The 13,727-nt window shown below is 37.4% G+C and overlaps 1 protein-coding gene across 2 annotated transcripts; it reads left to right on the top strand.

Annotated features, from left to right (window-relative positions):
* The first annotated feature begins 616 nt into the window (after window positions 1-616).
* Window positions 617-10,700, top strand: MLF1 (myeloid leukemia factor 1). 2 transcript variants are annotated; one of them, XM_009579634.1, is made up of 7 exons: window positions 622-786; window positions 3,976-4,020; window positions 6,368-6,457; window positions 7,336-7,464; window positions 8,560-8,719; window positions 9,345-9,477; window positions 10,426-10,700. In XM_009579634.1, exons 1-7 carry the CDS (start codon window positions 652-654, stop codon window positions 10,526-10,528), a joined length of 795 nt encoding a protein of 264 aa, XP_009577929.1. In that variant the 5' UTR covers window positions 622-651; the 3' UTR covers window positions 10,529-10,700. The 2 variants fall into 2 exon arrangements, with proteins under 2 accessions (XP_009577928.1, XP_009577929.1); XM_009579633.1 differs by lacking the exon at window positions 3,976-4,020 and having other exon boundaries at window positions 617-786; window positions 10,426-10,613.
* The last annotated feature ends 3,027 nt before the right edge of the window (window positions 10,701-13,727 follow it).

Here is a 13,727-nt window from a genome sequence, read left to right as displayed (position 1 = left end):
GAGCTGGCTTGAATTTAGAGGATAGTATACATTTTTGAGCATGTGGGTCAAGGAGGATGAAAAGTAGAATGGGAGCAGCTGGCAAAATAAATTTAAGGGGTGTGGGGGGGACCTAATGGGACATGATGAGTTTAGTGAGTAGTACTGTGCTAGGCTTTGGAAGATGAAAGTGAAAAAAGGAGACAAAAAAGAAATCTCTTTAATATTAGCGGTTGGAGGTAGAAGTAGTGATAAATAAAATACAGGTCAGTTTTATAGTTCCTGGCACATAGTAAACATAGGCTGGGGTGAAAGATGGCTGCAAAGGATGGAATATTTTTGGAAAAAATGAGGAAAGAGAAAAAGCAATACAGACACCCAAGAGCATAGAAGAGCAATGAAGGCAACTGAGAAGACAAAAGAACTAAAACACCCAACCAACCTGCGAGACGGGAAGAAAAGTGAAAGAAGTGAGAGTTTGTCAGGAACAGGAGATTGCCCAGTTGGGTCCTATTAAAATAAAGAACTTGAATAAAGAACCATATGGAATGATTTAAAAAATTGAGTTTTAAAAATTTCAGAGCCGTTTAACGTAGCTTGGAATAAAACCCGATGACTTTCTATGCGAAATATCTCTTTTTCAGCGATCCTTTTGCTGCACACCATGAATATATGCGGCAGATGATGAGAAGCTTTTCTGATCCTTTTGGACGAGATCCATTTCTCAGTATAACAGATGGTGGGGAGAGAACAGTAGATCGAAGAGCGCGCCAAGACTCTCAGGTTGCTGTAAGAGGAAATCGCAGAGTAAGTATTTTCTTAATCTCTAAGGATTGCTACATGGAATTTGCATTTACTAGTAATGTAGTCGGCTTCACATTTCCATTTCTGTTAAATTTGGTCCAGTAGAAACAGAGGCCTGGCTCAGCTATTGCAACCTTGGTCAGATTGTTTCATCGCTGAGTAAAATGTGAATAATATCTCTCTTGGTTCCTTAATGGCCCATTGTTTAAGCATTTATTACTTAACACTGACAGACTTGTTTCTGTTAGAACTAATAAGAAATTTGTATGTTATTGAACATTGAATATACAGTATTTAACTAAACAAACTAAATATATTTATCAAATGTTTGGTTTAATAAATGTTACATATTAAGTGTTTCTGTTGCAGAAAGGCATTAAAATATCCAGAGACAGAGCCTTCTTTGGAACACTTAGTTCCTTTTTTATGCTAACTTGACTTAAAAAGGTACCTTGATATGTTTATGCCTTCACTCTGCACTTTAGTATCTTGTGTCTAGTTATTTATGTTGAAGTTTGATTTAAGCCAAACCTGTGTTTCAGCCACCTAAATAGTATCTACACAGGTTATTTTAAACCTTGCTTCAACTTTGCAACTGTGAATAAAGGCTTCACATTCTGTATTTGGTCTGATTCTTAATGTTTCCTCTAGATATAAGACTGTAAGAATTAAAGATCAGGGAAATTGATACGAAAGCTAGTATTTCTGTAAATTACCACCTGAAACTGAGAAGTTGGCAGTGAGTTATGTTTTACATAAAGTATCTTTTCAACTCTCTGGGCATACAGGACAATTATATCTTATGCTTCTGTAGCTAAACCTTATCTAACTGCTGTATTTAGAAACGATATATGTTTGAGGTTGGTTCCTTTCCCTCCACCAGGCTAAATATTCTTGCAGCTGAATGATCTCTTACTTTTTAAAATCAAATGTGATTCATTAAAAACGGCTGGAAGACAAAACAGATTACAAGGGCTTGTGGAACTCAGCCAGATTTGGTGGTGGTTATTCAAATCTAGATAGTTAGAGCTGAATAAACATAGCTGAAACACGGACTGTCACCTACAAGTCAAAAGGGTAACTGTCAGATTCTTTCCTCTGTGCTCATACGTTGCCAGTTAGTTTCAAATATAGACGTTGCTGGATCTAATTAGGGCATGATCATTCCTCTACTGAAGCAGATTCTTAGACCTTGGTTCAGTAGATGCCTAAAAGCAGATCAGACTACTTCTTCATTTAGAAAAAGACTATGTCAAACCTTACCCTAATATCTTGGGGGTTTGTATCCCTTGTTCTTGGCAGTGAGGGATAAATGTCAGGCATAGAAAACCTTTATCTGTGGATACAGAAAGGAGTTAAAGGTGCAAGAGCACTGTACTATTTTGATGAGCACAAAAGAATTCCACGCCTGCTAAAATCTTTCCACTATCTTTTCATGTTCCTCATGTTTTACCTAAGAGTTGTCAGATGTCACGAAGACTCAGTACTGATTATTTGAGCCTTGTAGCAGTCTCAAACTGCCTTTACTGGTTTCCCTCCAGAAATGATTCAAACACTTAAAATAATTAGATTTTTATGTAGGAAAAGATGGATATCTTTACTACTGTGTAAAATACACTTTGTTAAAATTACCTATACTGATTACTGATACTGTAATTCTATGTTTAAGTAAACTATAGCATGCCTAAAACCACTTTACAAGGCGCAGAATTTGTTGCAACAACTCAATGTGTGTCAATATAGCATTCAAATTTTAAAATGCCTTTCCTTTCTGGAGCGGGTTTGCAGTGTCAGTTTTTAGCCTCTTGGAGGGCGGGAAGGAGGAGGAAAGGATATGAGCAGGAGGAATGGGGTAAAACATCTTAAGAGATACTGTCATTCGGTTTTGTTTGGGTATCTGATTGTCCTATATATTAGGTAACTATTTAAGAGCTTTTAGTATGTATTATAAAGCAAAGAGTTTATGAACTTTTTATGACTAACAACTTTATTATTTCTGAGAATACCCTTTTGCACTTGACATGTATATATAAAAAACATATTCTTTTCTGTCACTACATATTAGACAGAACTGCAATCTGAAAGAGTTCAGAAAGGTATTAAAGAATTAGATAATTCCTTCCTTTTGTACTTGAAGTTATTGTAAAGTGTTTGGTACTTCTGTCTAACCAGCCTTTCTTTAGGTAGGCTTTTATATAACTCTCCAATCTTAGCTTCCTGGAAACATCAACTTGTTTTCCAGCATCTCATTGCCCTGTCATATAGGGCATATTCAATATCAGTTGGTCAAACAGGAACTGTATTTGCCGGTGTTTATAGCTACATCTATTTATACAACTACAGAAGAATATGGTTTGCTCATGGTTTGCTCCATGATAAATCAGGGGATTTATCTTCGGGTGGTTCTGTATACTGTATTTGCCGGTGTTTATAGCTACATCTATTTATACAACTACAGAAGAATATGGTTTGCTCATGGGGATTTATCTTCGGGTCGTTCTGTATATGATGATAGATTTACCTAGAACCCCTTTGCAATGACCTTTGAAACTGCTGACAAGTTAGACTTAATTTTGTTTATTGCAAGGAATGTATAGATATTTTAAACAAATGTCTCTATATTTCCATTAATCTCTTGTAATACATAAAGAGTGCTTGTGAACAGGTCAGCTGCATCACTTCTTTAAGCTCTAAAATTGTATGCCAACCTTCCAAAATGTAATTACATAGATTTACATTAAGGGAACTATTGATTTGTTGATTTTAATCAACTTTCAGTGATGGGGTTCTATTGCATGACTAGAATGAAGTGTTTTCAGAGAAGTGGGAGATGTCTGAAGCACTGTGCCATGTTTTAAATAATTTTAGTACAGAGGCTGCTATGGTGTACAAATGTTTCTTCTAGCTTTAGGTGCTTCTAGTACATACATATCAATATGACTTATTAAATGTGGTGACAGCCATCACTTTCCAATATCATTAGTATAAATATATTACATCTATATACCCAGAGACTACTTCATATTATATTGTCATAGCATGCTATAAATTACCAAGGTCCTCTTGAGTGACTGTTTTTATTTGATCAGAAATGTTTAATATCACCTGCTGTATGTGAAAGTGCACTAGATACTACTTCTGTGTCTGATAACAGGTACAGCAACTAAAAGACACTGGTCCTTTTTCTTCCAGGCAACAAGCGTCTCCCTCATGCCCTTTGCAGGCTTTGGTAGAGTGGTTAGTATCCCAGGAGCAATAATTCTTGTAGCTCGTTTATATGTGCATACTGTCTGCATAACTAAAGCATGGACAAAGGCTAGTTTCAGTGTGCTTGCAAACTGCTTTTGTTGGTGTTTAGATATATGGAACAATATAATTCAAGAAATAATAATTAAAAAAAAATATTTTTCCTTATTAAATGAAAATGCAGAGGTAGACTAAATATGCTGATAGCAAGATTGGAAAAGTTGCTACTTAGCAGCTGGCTTTTCTACTAGGCGATGTATCCATATGAATCGATATGAATGAAATAATCCCTGGAGAGAGACTCTAAACTTTGAATGCTGCCCGTAGACGGATGCTAGTGGCTTGGAGTGTGTTTGTGGGTGTGATACCGACAAGACCTGTAGCACTGGTCACAGCTAAGACAGGCCAGCTTCTGGAGACAGAATTTCCACTGAAACTGGGCTTGGAATGTTTTTCAGTCGTGGTTTGTTGGGGGTCTGGAATATCTTGTAAAAGATCTGTAAAAAGTACCTGAGGGAAAGAAAGTTTATTGTTACTACCCTCACGGAGGTTTTTGCTTCCTTTGGAAGAGTCTTCAGATTGAAAACCAGTAGCTTAGAAAGTGGCTTTCACTTGCGGAGCAAGTAAAAATAAACATGGGTCTTTGAATTTTCAGATCTAAAGGTATTACTTCTTTAATTGTCTTTTGCAGAAGCACAAATTGGCAACTTTTTGTATGCAAAAAGTGTATTAGCTATTCAATGTTCTTTTTCTATTAACTGCATAGACTATGCTTTTACTCCCCCCGCCCCAGTCAATGGCATGTAATTCCATAGATACAGCTGATTACTATGTAATGTTATTGGTGCAATGTCCAGATTTCTAACGTGGACGGCAGTTTTCTGGAGTTACTGGCACTTGCGATGATTTGATGCCCTAAATTGCGTCTAATTATTGCCCAGAGGTTTTTGATAGTCCTTAAGGATTCAGATTTCTTGCTATTCAAGAAACAAATTTTACTTAGTTTTAATGCTTAAACTGCAGATTTTATTTTAAACTCTTAAATACATAGCTATTTAGATGAATTTCTTTAAATTTAATTCTGTATGTTTCCTGTAGTTGGAGGAACGTGGGGTGTTTGCTATTGTAATTAGCATCCTGGTGTTTCGTAGCACCTTAGTAGTGCAAAGGGCTGCTACGTGCAGTCCGGCAGCCTGCCTCTTGCCAAAGCTGCTGGGTTTTGCAGAGCCCTCGGGAGCTGCTTTCCCTGCTTTTCTCACAGCCTCACACCTGAGGACCAGAGCGTGGTGGTGGCACAGCAGCTGTCCTGGGAAGCAGCTGGGGGGGGTGTGTGTGTGTAGAAGCTCACCAACCAACCAGAGTGTGGTGTCTGCTCTTAACTAGCGTACTCCAACCAGAGCTGCTCATGTCAGAAACCAGGCCAGCCCAGCAGGGAGTTTGAATGGGTGCTGAGGAAAAGTTCATTGCAGGAGAATGTAGGAGAGGAAAGGCATGGTGAAAATCATCTTTATCATCACCACTGCTGCACTGGAGAGGAGCCCAGAGGAGGATGCTCATTTGGGACAGCATTGCTGTCTTCCCAGATGGTTACTTAGGTTTTTTTTCTACCTCCTGTCTCCCTATTTTTTGTTTTGTTTTCTTCCAAAGGTAGCTTTCATCAGTGTGGTCAGTATATGCAATCAACTACAGATCCTATTAATAAAATTCTGTGCATGTAAACCTGTCTTAGTATCTATCCTTTGTGCAACACTGGATCTTCTGCTTCCATGTAAAAATAATGAATGAATGTTTTTTTGAATACATCTATAGCATCAAGCAATTAAGCTGCCTTTAAAATACCAAGTTATGGTTCTCCGATTTTTACACACTGCTCTTCTATGAGCAATGTACACTACTTCTGCAAAGGAACAGCTATGTCTGCTGGGATGCATTTTCAGTGTGATTCCATATGCATTAAGGGGTTTGCATAATAGAGGTGATTTGATCTTCAATAGATTATAAGGCATGGAGAGTCATATAGTACTACTTACAGTAGAAGCTAGTTAGGTTAGAAAGTAGTTCTTGTAAATTGGCCATAATATGAGCTATTCTGACATTTGAGTGTCAAATCTTTCACTTCTGTCTTTCCAGTATCTCCAACTTAACAATCAAGCTCCCTATGCTAGCTTTCAATTTTTCATTTGAAAAGATGTATTTTGGCTTGTCTATGTCTATGAATTGCAGTCTGTGAAAACCTTTCTGATGGTCTGGTTTGCATTAAAAACTGCATGTAAAAAAACAGCTTCAGAACTTGAAGAGTCAGAAGACTTTGTTTTAATTTTAATGTCTTGTCTTTTAGCAGGATGCAGATTTTGGGGAACCTTTTTTTGCAATGGACAGGATGATGTCAAATATGAGAAACAGTATGCTGGAAATGCAAAGAAAATTTGTAAGTTTTTAAAATTTGTTCTAAAATTAATTGTATTGGAGAATGGCAGTTGTTTAAAATACTACTCAGAAAGTCCTGCCAAGAAGAAGGTTATTAGTCTCAAGCAGATAGTAAGAATTCTGCCCCCCCCGACTATATCGTGGTTATAATTCTCTATGCTGTCACTGATTATTTGCTAACAACAGTACTTTAAATGTATGCTTGATTCTCTAGGGGTTAGAACTGCTGTAAGTTATCTGGTCTCTGGCTGTTTCCAGAGCTGACACCTTAAGCGAAGGAGCCGTTTAAAGTGTTACTGTACACTGGAAAAAACCAAAACCGCAAACACCTAAATGCCACCCTGCATATAGACTTTCCTCTGATTTTATTTTCAGTGCTGCTTCTTTCTTCACAGTCTTTGAAGATAACACTGTGATAAGATAACTATTAAGTGTTGCTGAGTATATTTATTGTGTTTTACTGGCCTTGTAAAATGGCTTGCAACCATTGTTGCTCAAGTCCTATTTTACCTGAACTCTTTACACACCTTATTATATACTGTATGTGGCAAGACTGATGTTACAGGTTGTATCTTCATTACTAAACTAAACTATGCCAGGGCAAATGTTTGAGCAGTTGCTTATTGCTGCCCATGCTTTTTATTTGTTGTCGTGGTTCCTGGCATGGGGAGACCTGTGGTCAGACAAGGCTAGGACAAGAGTGAGGGCTATCAAATGCCACAGTCTCTTCCCAATAGGCCATATCTATGGTGCCAGGACTGAGGATTAATTTTTCACAGGGGTATTCTTTTTCATAATAAGATAGTCTCAGAATGTAAGAAGTACCTATTATCCACAAGTTTTAACTTTTATTAATAAGAAGTCCTACATTGCTTGTAGGATGACCTGTCCATCCATCCAGATGCACACACATTCAGCTCCTCCTCTGTGATGACATACTCCAAAATAGGGGATGAACCACCAAAAGTTTTCCAAGCTTCAGCTCAGACGCGCACAGCTCCAGGAGGTGTAAGTAGTTGTGAGATGCAGCAAAAAGGTGGTACGTAATTGTGGAATTTAAGTTCATCTATACCAAACCACAGTTGCCTTCAGGTTCTTTTTACTGGACACAGTTACTCTTATAATTTAGAAAAATATATGTCTGTTTAAATATTGCTCTATATTAAAGGCTTCTTAAGCTAAAGTGCTGCTTTGTTCCTTGTAAATTGTATGCTTCTAAGTATACATCTAAATAAATTGTATGCTTATCAAAGACTCAAAATCGAGTGCCAGAACAGCTGATTCTTCAAGGCGGTCTCCAATGTCTTTCTCTTTGCTATAATTAATCCTCTTCTTGTACATTTAAAATTCTGTCTAAAATATAAGATAGCAAGAGGCAGTCTATTTATGCAAAACATGGCTTCAAATCATCCCTTTTACTTAAGCACTTTTAAATGCTTACGTAACGCTTCAGATGAAGATGCCCTTTCATTGACTTCCTTGCAGCTGTTGCATCTAATTCTGCTAAGAAATTTGAATTTGAACCCTGAAGCAAGGTTCATGAAAGACTATATGCGAGCAGTAAAGACCGTTGAGCATGATTGGCTGTGGGACATGTTCAAGCTCAACCAGACACTCAGTTATCAAAAAGGTTCTAATAATATACCTATGAACACAGTGATAAGTGGTTGCCTGGGTTTCAAGCCAGTCAACAGGACAACCTATTAATTAGTTGTCCTTTTATGCTGAGAATATTGGCATGGGCTGTCATTCGTTCTGTTGTCAAGGAGAATGTTGAAGACTTGTCTGCGTGTAGTATATTTAGACTAAGCTTTTTTCCCCCCAGCAATTAATATCCAGTATGTACATTACTTAAGAAGCTTTAGGTGTTCTTGTTTAATCTTCCTGTCTGTTGGCAGAAAGAAAATAGACTTGGATCTGTGCTTTGTTGGTGTATTTTCAGCCAACACAGTAAATGAGACAAATGGAAAAACCTGTAAAACCTAACTTTTTCAAAAGTAAGATATAAAAACTTTGGGGGAGGAAATTTGATTTTTTTAAAAAAAAAATTATTTTAACTTCTTTTTTTGGTTGGAAGGACACTTATTTCCCTTTTTTGTACAGGTTAAGGAGACAAGAAAAGCACTTAAGGATTCTGAAAGTGGACTGGAAAAAATGGCTATTGGTCATCATATTCATGATCGTGCCCATGTCATTAAAAAATCAAAGAACAGCAAGACTGGTGATGAAGAAATGAACCAAGAATTCATCAATCTGGATGAGGGTATGTCTTTTTACGCCGTTCTCTAATGGGCTTTACACTGTTGTTTCACATACCAATTTTGAAGTTCCAGCTTGAGACATCTTAAAAGGGACTGTTTTTCAGAAAGCGCTAAGTCTGCAAATCAAGTTTCTTTAGTTGATACAAATTTGGACAACCTAAGCTAAAGTAACCAGTTAGACTTGAAAATGTTGTGTTATAATGCAGTTGGTACTTTTTGCTTACAATAGCTGCTTGTACAATAGCTGCTCATATTTGAAAGTACTTTTAATGATATTTTATGGTTTCAAACTTGTAATAGAATATTACTATTTGCTGTGTGTTTGTTTGTGGCTAATAGAAAATACATATTTAAGAGATGTGTGGTTAAAATGGGCATATACTTTTGCAACAAAGTGACTTTCAGTGGGGTGGGTTTTTTTTATTTTTACCTTCCAAACATAAGCCTACTGGCAGTAAGTTGTCTTTAGTTGTCTTTTACAGATCCCCTAGAAATAGTTTGCAGGCCATGTGGAGAGTCATGGACCACAGAGTTTAAAAAACACTGTTCAAAAAACCCCTAATTTTCATTACATGTCTTTTCCTATCTTGCTTGCATGTATTAAAAATAAAAGTAACTGTTTTTCAGCTGAGGCCCAGACCTTTAATGAAGAGTGGCAGAAAGAGATTATGAAGTTCAAGCCATCTAGAACTAGACGCAATTTAGAAGCTCCAAAATACAGAAGTATTCATCACATACCCAAGGAAGATGGATTAAGAAGGTAAAAATAGTTTCCTACCAGAATAACGAAGTACTAGCAGCAGAAAGAAAATTCAATTCTGAAGCAATCTTTTCATGAACAAACAATGCTTACTGGCAATCTGAGGAGAAATAGCATGTTTTATTCGTCCTTTTCTCATGATGCCACAACAAACAGCGTAAGATAGTATTGTGTTAAATAAATTTTAAAGAAATTCAGTATTTATGACTTCGAAAAATACTTAATGAATTGATAGGTGAGTGTTTTTTGCAGAGAAATATGCCAGTGCTCTTAGCTCAGCTATGTACAAATGTTGTAGCTGCCCCCCCAGTCATGAAACTGGGTTAGTTGCATTAAGGTATAATCCTTACTGAGGGCTAGGTTGATCTGTTCTCTTGGGTAAAAGGAAAGACATCTTCCATATAGATGGAGACAGACACATGCTTCTCTTCAGTGTTAGATTTCAAATGAGACCTCTTCTACTCCTAAAATCAGGAAGTCTGTGTAGGAATGAGGACTTTACGTGTAAAGGCAGGAGCTCCCCTGCATAGACTGCTATCTACCAAGCTTCTGGGGGGGGTTCCCTCCTATTGGCATAGTTTCAGTGGAAGTTGTGATGCCTTTATTAGTTGTGTGTTTGGTAGCGAATGCTACAGAAGGGAAATGCTCCTCTTCTGTAAACTACACACAGCACTTTCCCTCTGGCACTTCTTCAGTTCTAGAGGTTTATTACAGAGGCTACTTTACCTTCGGTTTCAGTTTTCAAACTAAGCTGTTTCTTCTCATGGAGTGTGCGAGATGAGGAAACAGTCCAACTCTACGGTGGCAATGGAAGTAGTTTTGGAGGGAGAGTCAAATCTGTTTTACTACTAAAATAACTATACCACCACATAAGTAATTAACAAAATGTATATTCCCCCCACTGTCGTATCATATGGTGGTTGTGATTTTTGTTGTTGTTTGTTTCAGAGAGAAACCACTTGCAATTGCGGGTTCCCGGGAGCCCAGAGTTTCTTTGGAGAATCTCAATGTGAAAGGAACACATGTCCCCATCAAAAGCAGCAAAAAATAAATTGCTTCCATTCTCTGTTTGAATGGAGTTTCTTCAGAGAAGATAATGGTGCTGCATTGCTTATGTTCATATAAGTATACACGTATATATGACCAATCTCTGTTTTTTGTTTTAGTAAGTATTAGGGTGCCTTGCTACTCCGATCTTTTGACAACTGAATGATTTTCTTTAAACTTCAGATCCAGAAACCATCTAGTTTCAGTAACAACTTACCACTTAAAAGCACTTTAATGGATTATCACTAATTCTGTTTAAAAAATGTTTTGTTTAGCAAGATTTTTCTGCTACAACTGCACCACTCTCTTTTTTATTAAGCCTGGTAATGAAGCTACTTTTTCCCACGCTATAACTTGCAGAGAAAGTAAATTCTATTTTTATTTTGTGTGGCTGAAATAATTACTAATTTTCTAAGTGATATAGCTATTTGAATACCATATAGCCACTATATCTATCTATCTTTATCTTTAAAATCATACTGTAAATTCTTATGGAATCCCCAGATTCACCTTGCTTTAACATGAAGAAAAATGAGAGGAATACTGAAATGACAAATACTTAAAGTAAATTTTAGTTTATCAGTGTTCTTATGTTCATAAGCTGTGCTTGCGTCTCTTATTTTCTGTGCCTAGACTGTCAGTTTTGTATTTCTGATCCTTGGTATGTTTCCTTTGAATGTGGCCCATTATTTTTCATTCTTGAAGATTCTCTGTAGTAGCTTTTAATTATTGTGTAATAATACCGCTGTGTCCTAAGAAACTCAGCTGTAACTATTAAGTTATTAATCAGAAATATATGGGAGAAATTGGTTGAGTAGGCAGTAGTTTAACTGGATAATGAATGACTACGCCATTTCTGCTGTTCTAAAAAGCTAAAAGAGCCCTGCATACAGGAAACAGTTTCCCCCCTCAGCTGAGATGAGATGTGTCTGTATTTTTTGTGTCCTGTTTCAGTGGTGTAGAATGATCCTAAATCTAACACTTGATCTCCCTTGACATTGTTGTTATTTTTTGGTTAAAGAGTCTGATGTTCTAGAGGAAGGCAAACTGTGTGATGGAGAACAGGAAAGGTCTTTGTATTAGAAGTGTTAAGTTTGTATGCTGTTTTGTTACGCAGAATTGATCTCCGTGTTGTAGCATAAATAATTTCTGTAGACTGTAACGTTACAGCATTAGCACTATAGCATATATTTCAAGGCTAAAACATCATAGTGTAGCCTTAAAAAAGGCACTATTTATATGATAAAAGAAAATAGGTTTAGTAAATTAAGATTAATATTTGTCTGGCTAAAAAGGAAATAGCCTTTAAATCATACCTTTCTGCAGATTCCGCAGATTATTTAATTCTGTGTTTATTAATGTGCAAAAATAATCAAAAGTACTTTCCTTGAATTCTGACAAGGGAAAGACAATTGTTTCTTTGCTTGTTGAATGCAATGGTCTCTTCCTATTATTAGAGCAAATACTAGTGGCGCTAAGTTTATGCTCTTGAAGCATTCTACGAGCAGTCAAGGTTAAGTTCCTATTATTAGAGCAAATACTAGTGGCGATAAGTTTATGCTCTTGAAGTATTCTATGAGCAGTCAAGGTTAACTGGGTGGTAAGGGGGTAGCAACCTCTGACAGAAGGACAGGCCGAAACTGTGCGATACCCCAGTCACACTTGCCAGAGGATGTCTGCCAGAAGCCTGAATCTAAAGAATGCTTTTATTCTCCTTAAAAAGTGAGAGTACAACTCTAGGGCCTGATCTTTCATACACTGAAGACATCGATTTTGCAATTAATGTCATTGAGAATGTAAGGCCATGGAGGCATTTTCCAGGTATGTCACTTAAATTTCCCAGTCATGAACAGCAGAAAAGTTTTTCATGTCATAACTTCAGAAGAAATCTTTGATTTGAGACATGTTTCACAGAAGATAGGATTCATCTGACAGCTTATCTGAGTAAAGCATAGACAAAAATATTAAAAAAAAAAAACCATGATACATAATGTAATCAATAAAACAAGTAAATACTTTGGTTTTAAAATTATAGTGGAAAAAGCTAATATTCATTACAGATTCCTTTGTTATGCAAAACAATGTTCTAAAATGTAATGCAAAATAAATTGTTCTATGTAGAAACATCTGAAACTAATTCTTTAATAAAGTTATTTATTATCTATGGTTATTGTTTGGCTTACTCCACACCACAAAATTACCTGTGCATTATTTATTTGGGGCTGCTTTGAAACATTCTTATATGTGACACCAATAGCAATGCATTGAGGGGAAGTATGCCCTCAGTTTCCAGCAGGAAAACATACATTTACGACAAAAAAAGTTTGCTAGAAGGAAACAGATGGGGGTGGGACTCGAGCGTGGCGATGGCCGGGCTGTTTCTCTGCTTCAGAACAGCGCTTGGCATCTTCTTTGGCGTGAGACTAACTGTTCCTGGTGTAATCCTAACAACGGGGGATTTTTTTTTTTTATGAGAATATAGCTACACACGCTATAGCTTCCTTGATCTGATCCCGAGTATGCTACCTATCCTAACAGCTATCATATGCATGCTCTCAGTTGATTCTAAATGTGAGAATTTCTTCTTTTGTTGTGGTGTTTACTGGAGGGAAATCATGCAGAGGAAATGCATCAAATTGACCTGTTTGCAGATCTGTAATGCCGACTTAATTGAAACTTTCTTGCTATTATAACACATCATTCAAAGCATTATAAATTGGTACCTGTGCTCCACACACCATCCTCCTCATGCATCATGAGATTCTTTTCCTTTTTCATGCAGTGCTGCCATACAGTTGTTCTTTCGACAAGGAGCCCACTAATCAGTTGTTGCTAATTAGTAAACGTCAGCTGAACACGCCTGTGGATGGTAACCCTGTACTGCGTACCAGCTTTTTTTTGTAAAAGCAGCTAATCTTGCTCTGCAATTACAGTATTGCTCTGATGACTCGATGTCATCAGTGAGCTGCAGTAGCATAAATCCTCATCGCTGTGTCAGGGTCACTAATTAAAATACTAAATGGGCTCAGTCCCAGAAAACCCTCAGGGCCTAGTCCGGTAGGAACCTTCCCCCTCACCCCTCTTCTCCGACGTGACCCGGTACCGCTCCCTGTTTCGTTGGGGGTCTCCCCGACTGAAGGCGGCGTTTCTCCGGCCCGGCCCCGCATGCGCGGCGCCCCGGAAGCGGCGGCGGGGTGACCTCG

Source organism: Fulmarus glacialis, unplaced genomic scaffold, assembly GCF_000690835.1.
Source record: "Fulmarus glacialis isolate BGI_N327 unplaced genomic scaffold, ASM69083v1 scaffold5876, whole genome shotgun sequence".
NCBI classification, from domain to species: domain Eukaryota; kingdom Metazoa; phylum Chordata; class Aves; order Procellariiformes; family Procellariidae; genus Fulmarus; species Fulmarus glacialis.
This window is presented reverse-complemented; position numbering and strand designations above follow the sequence as displayed.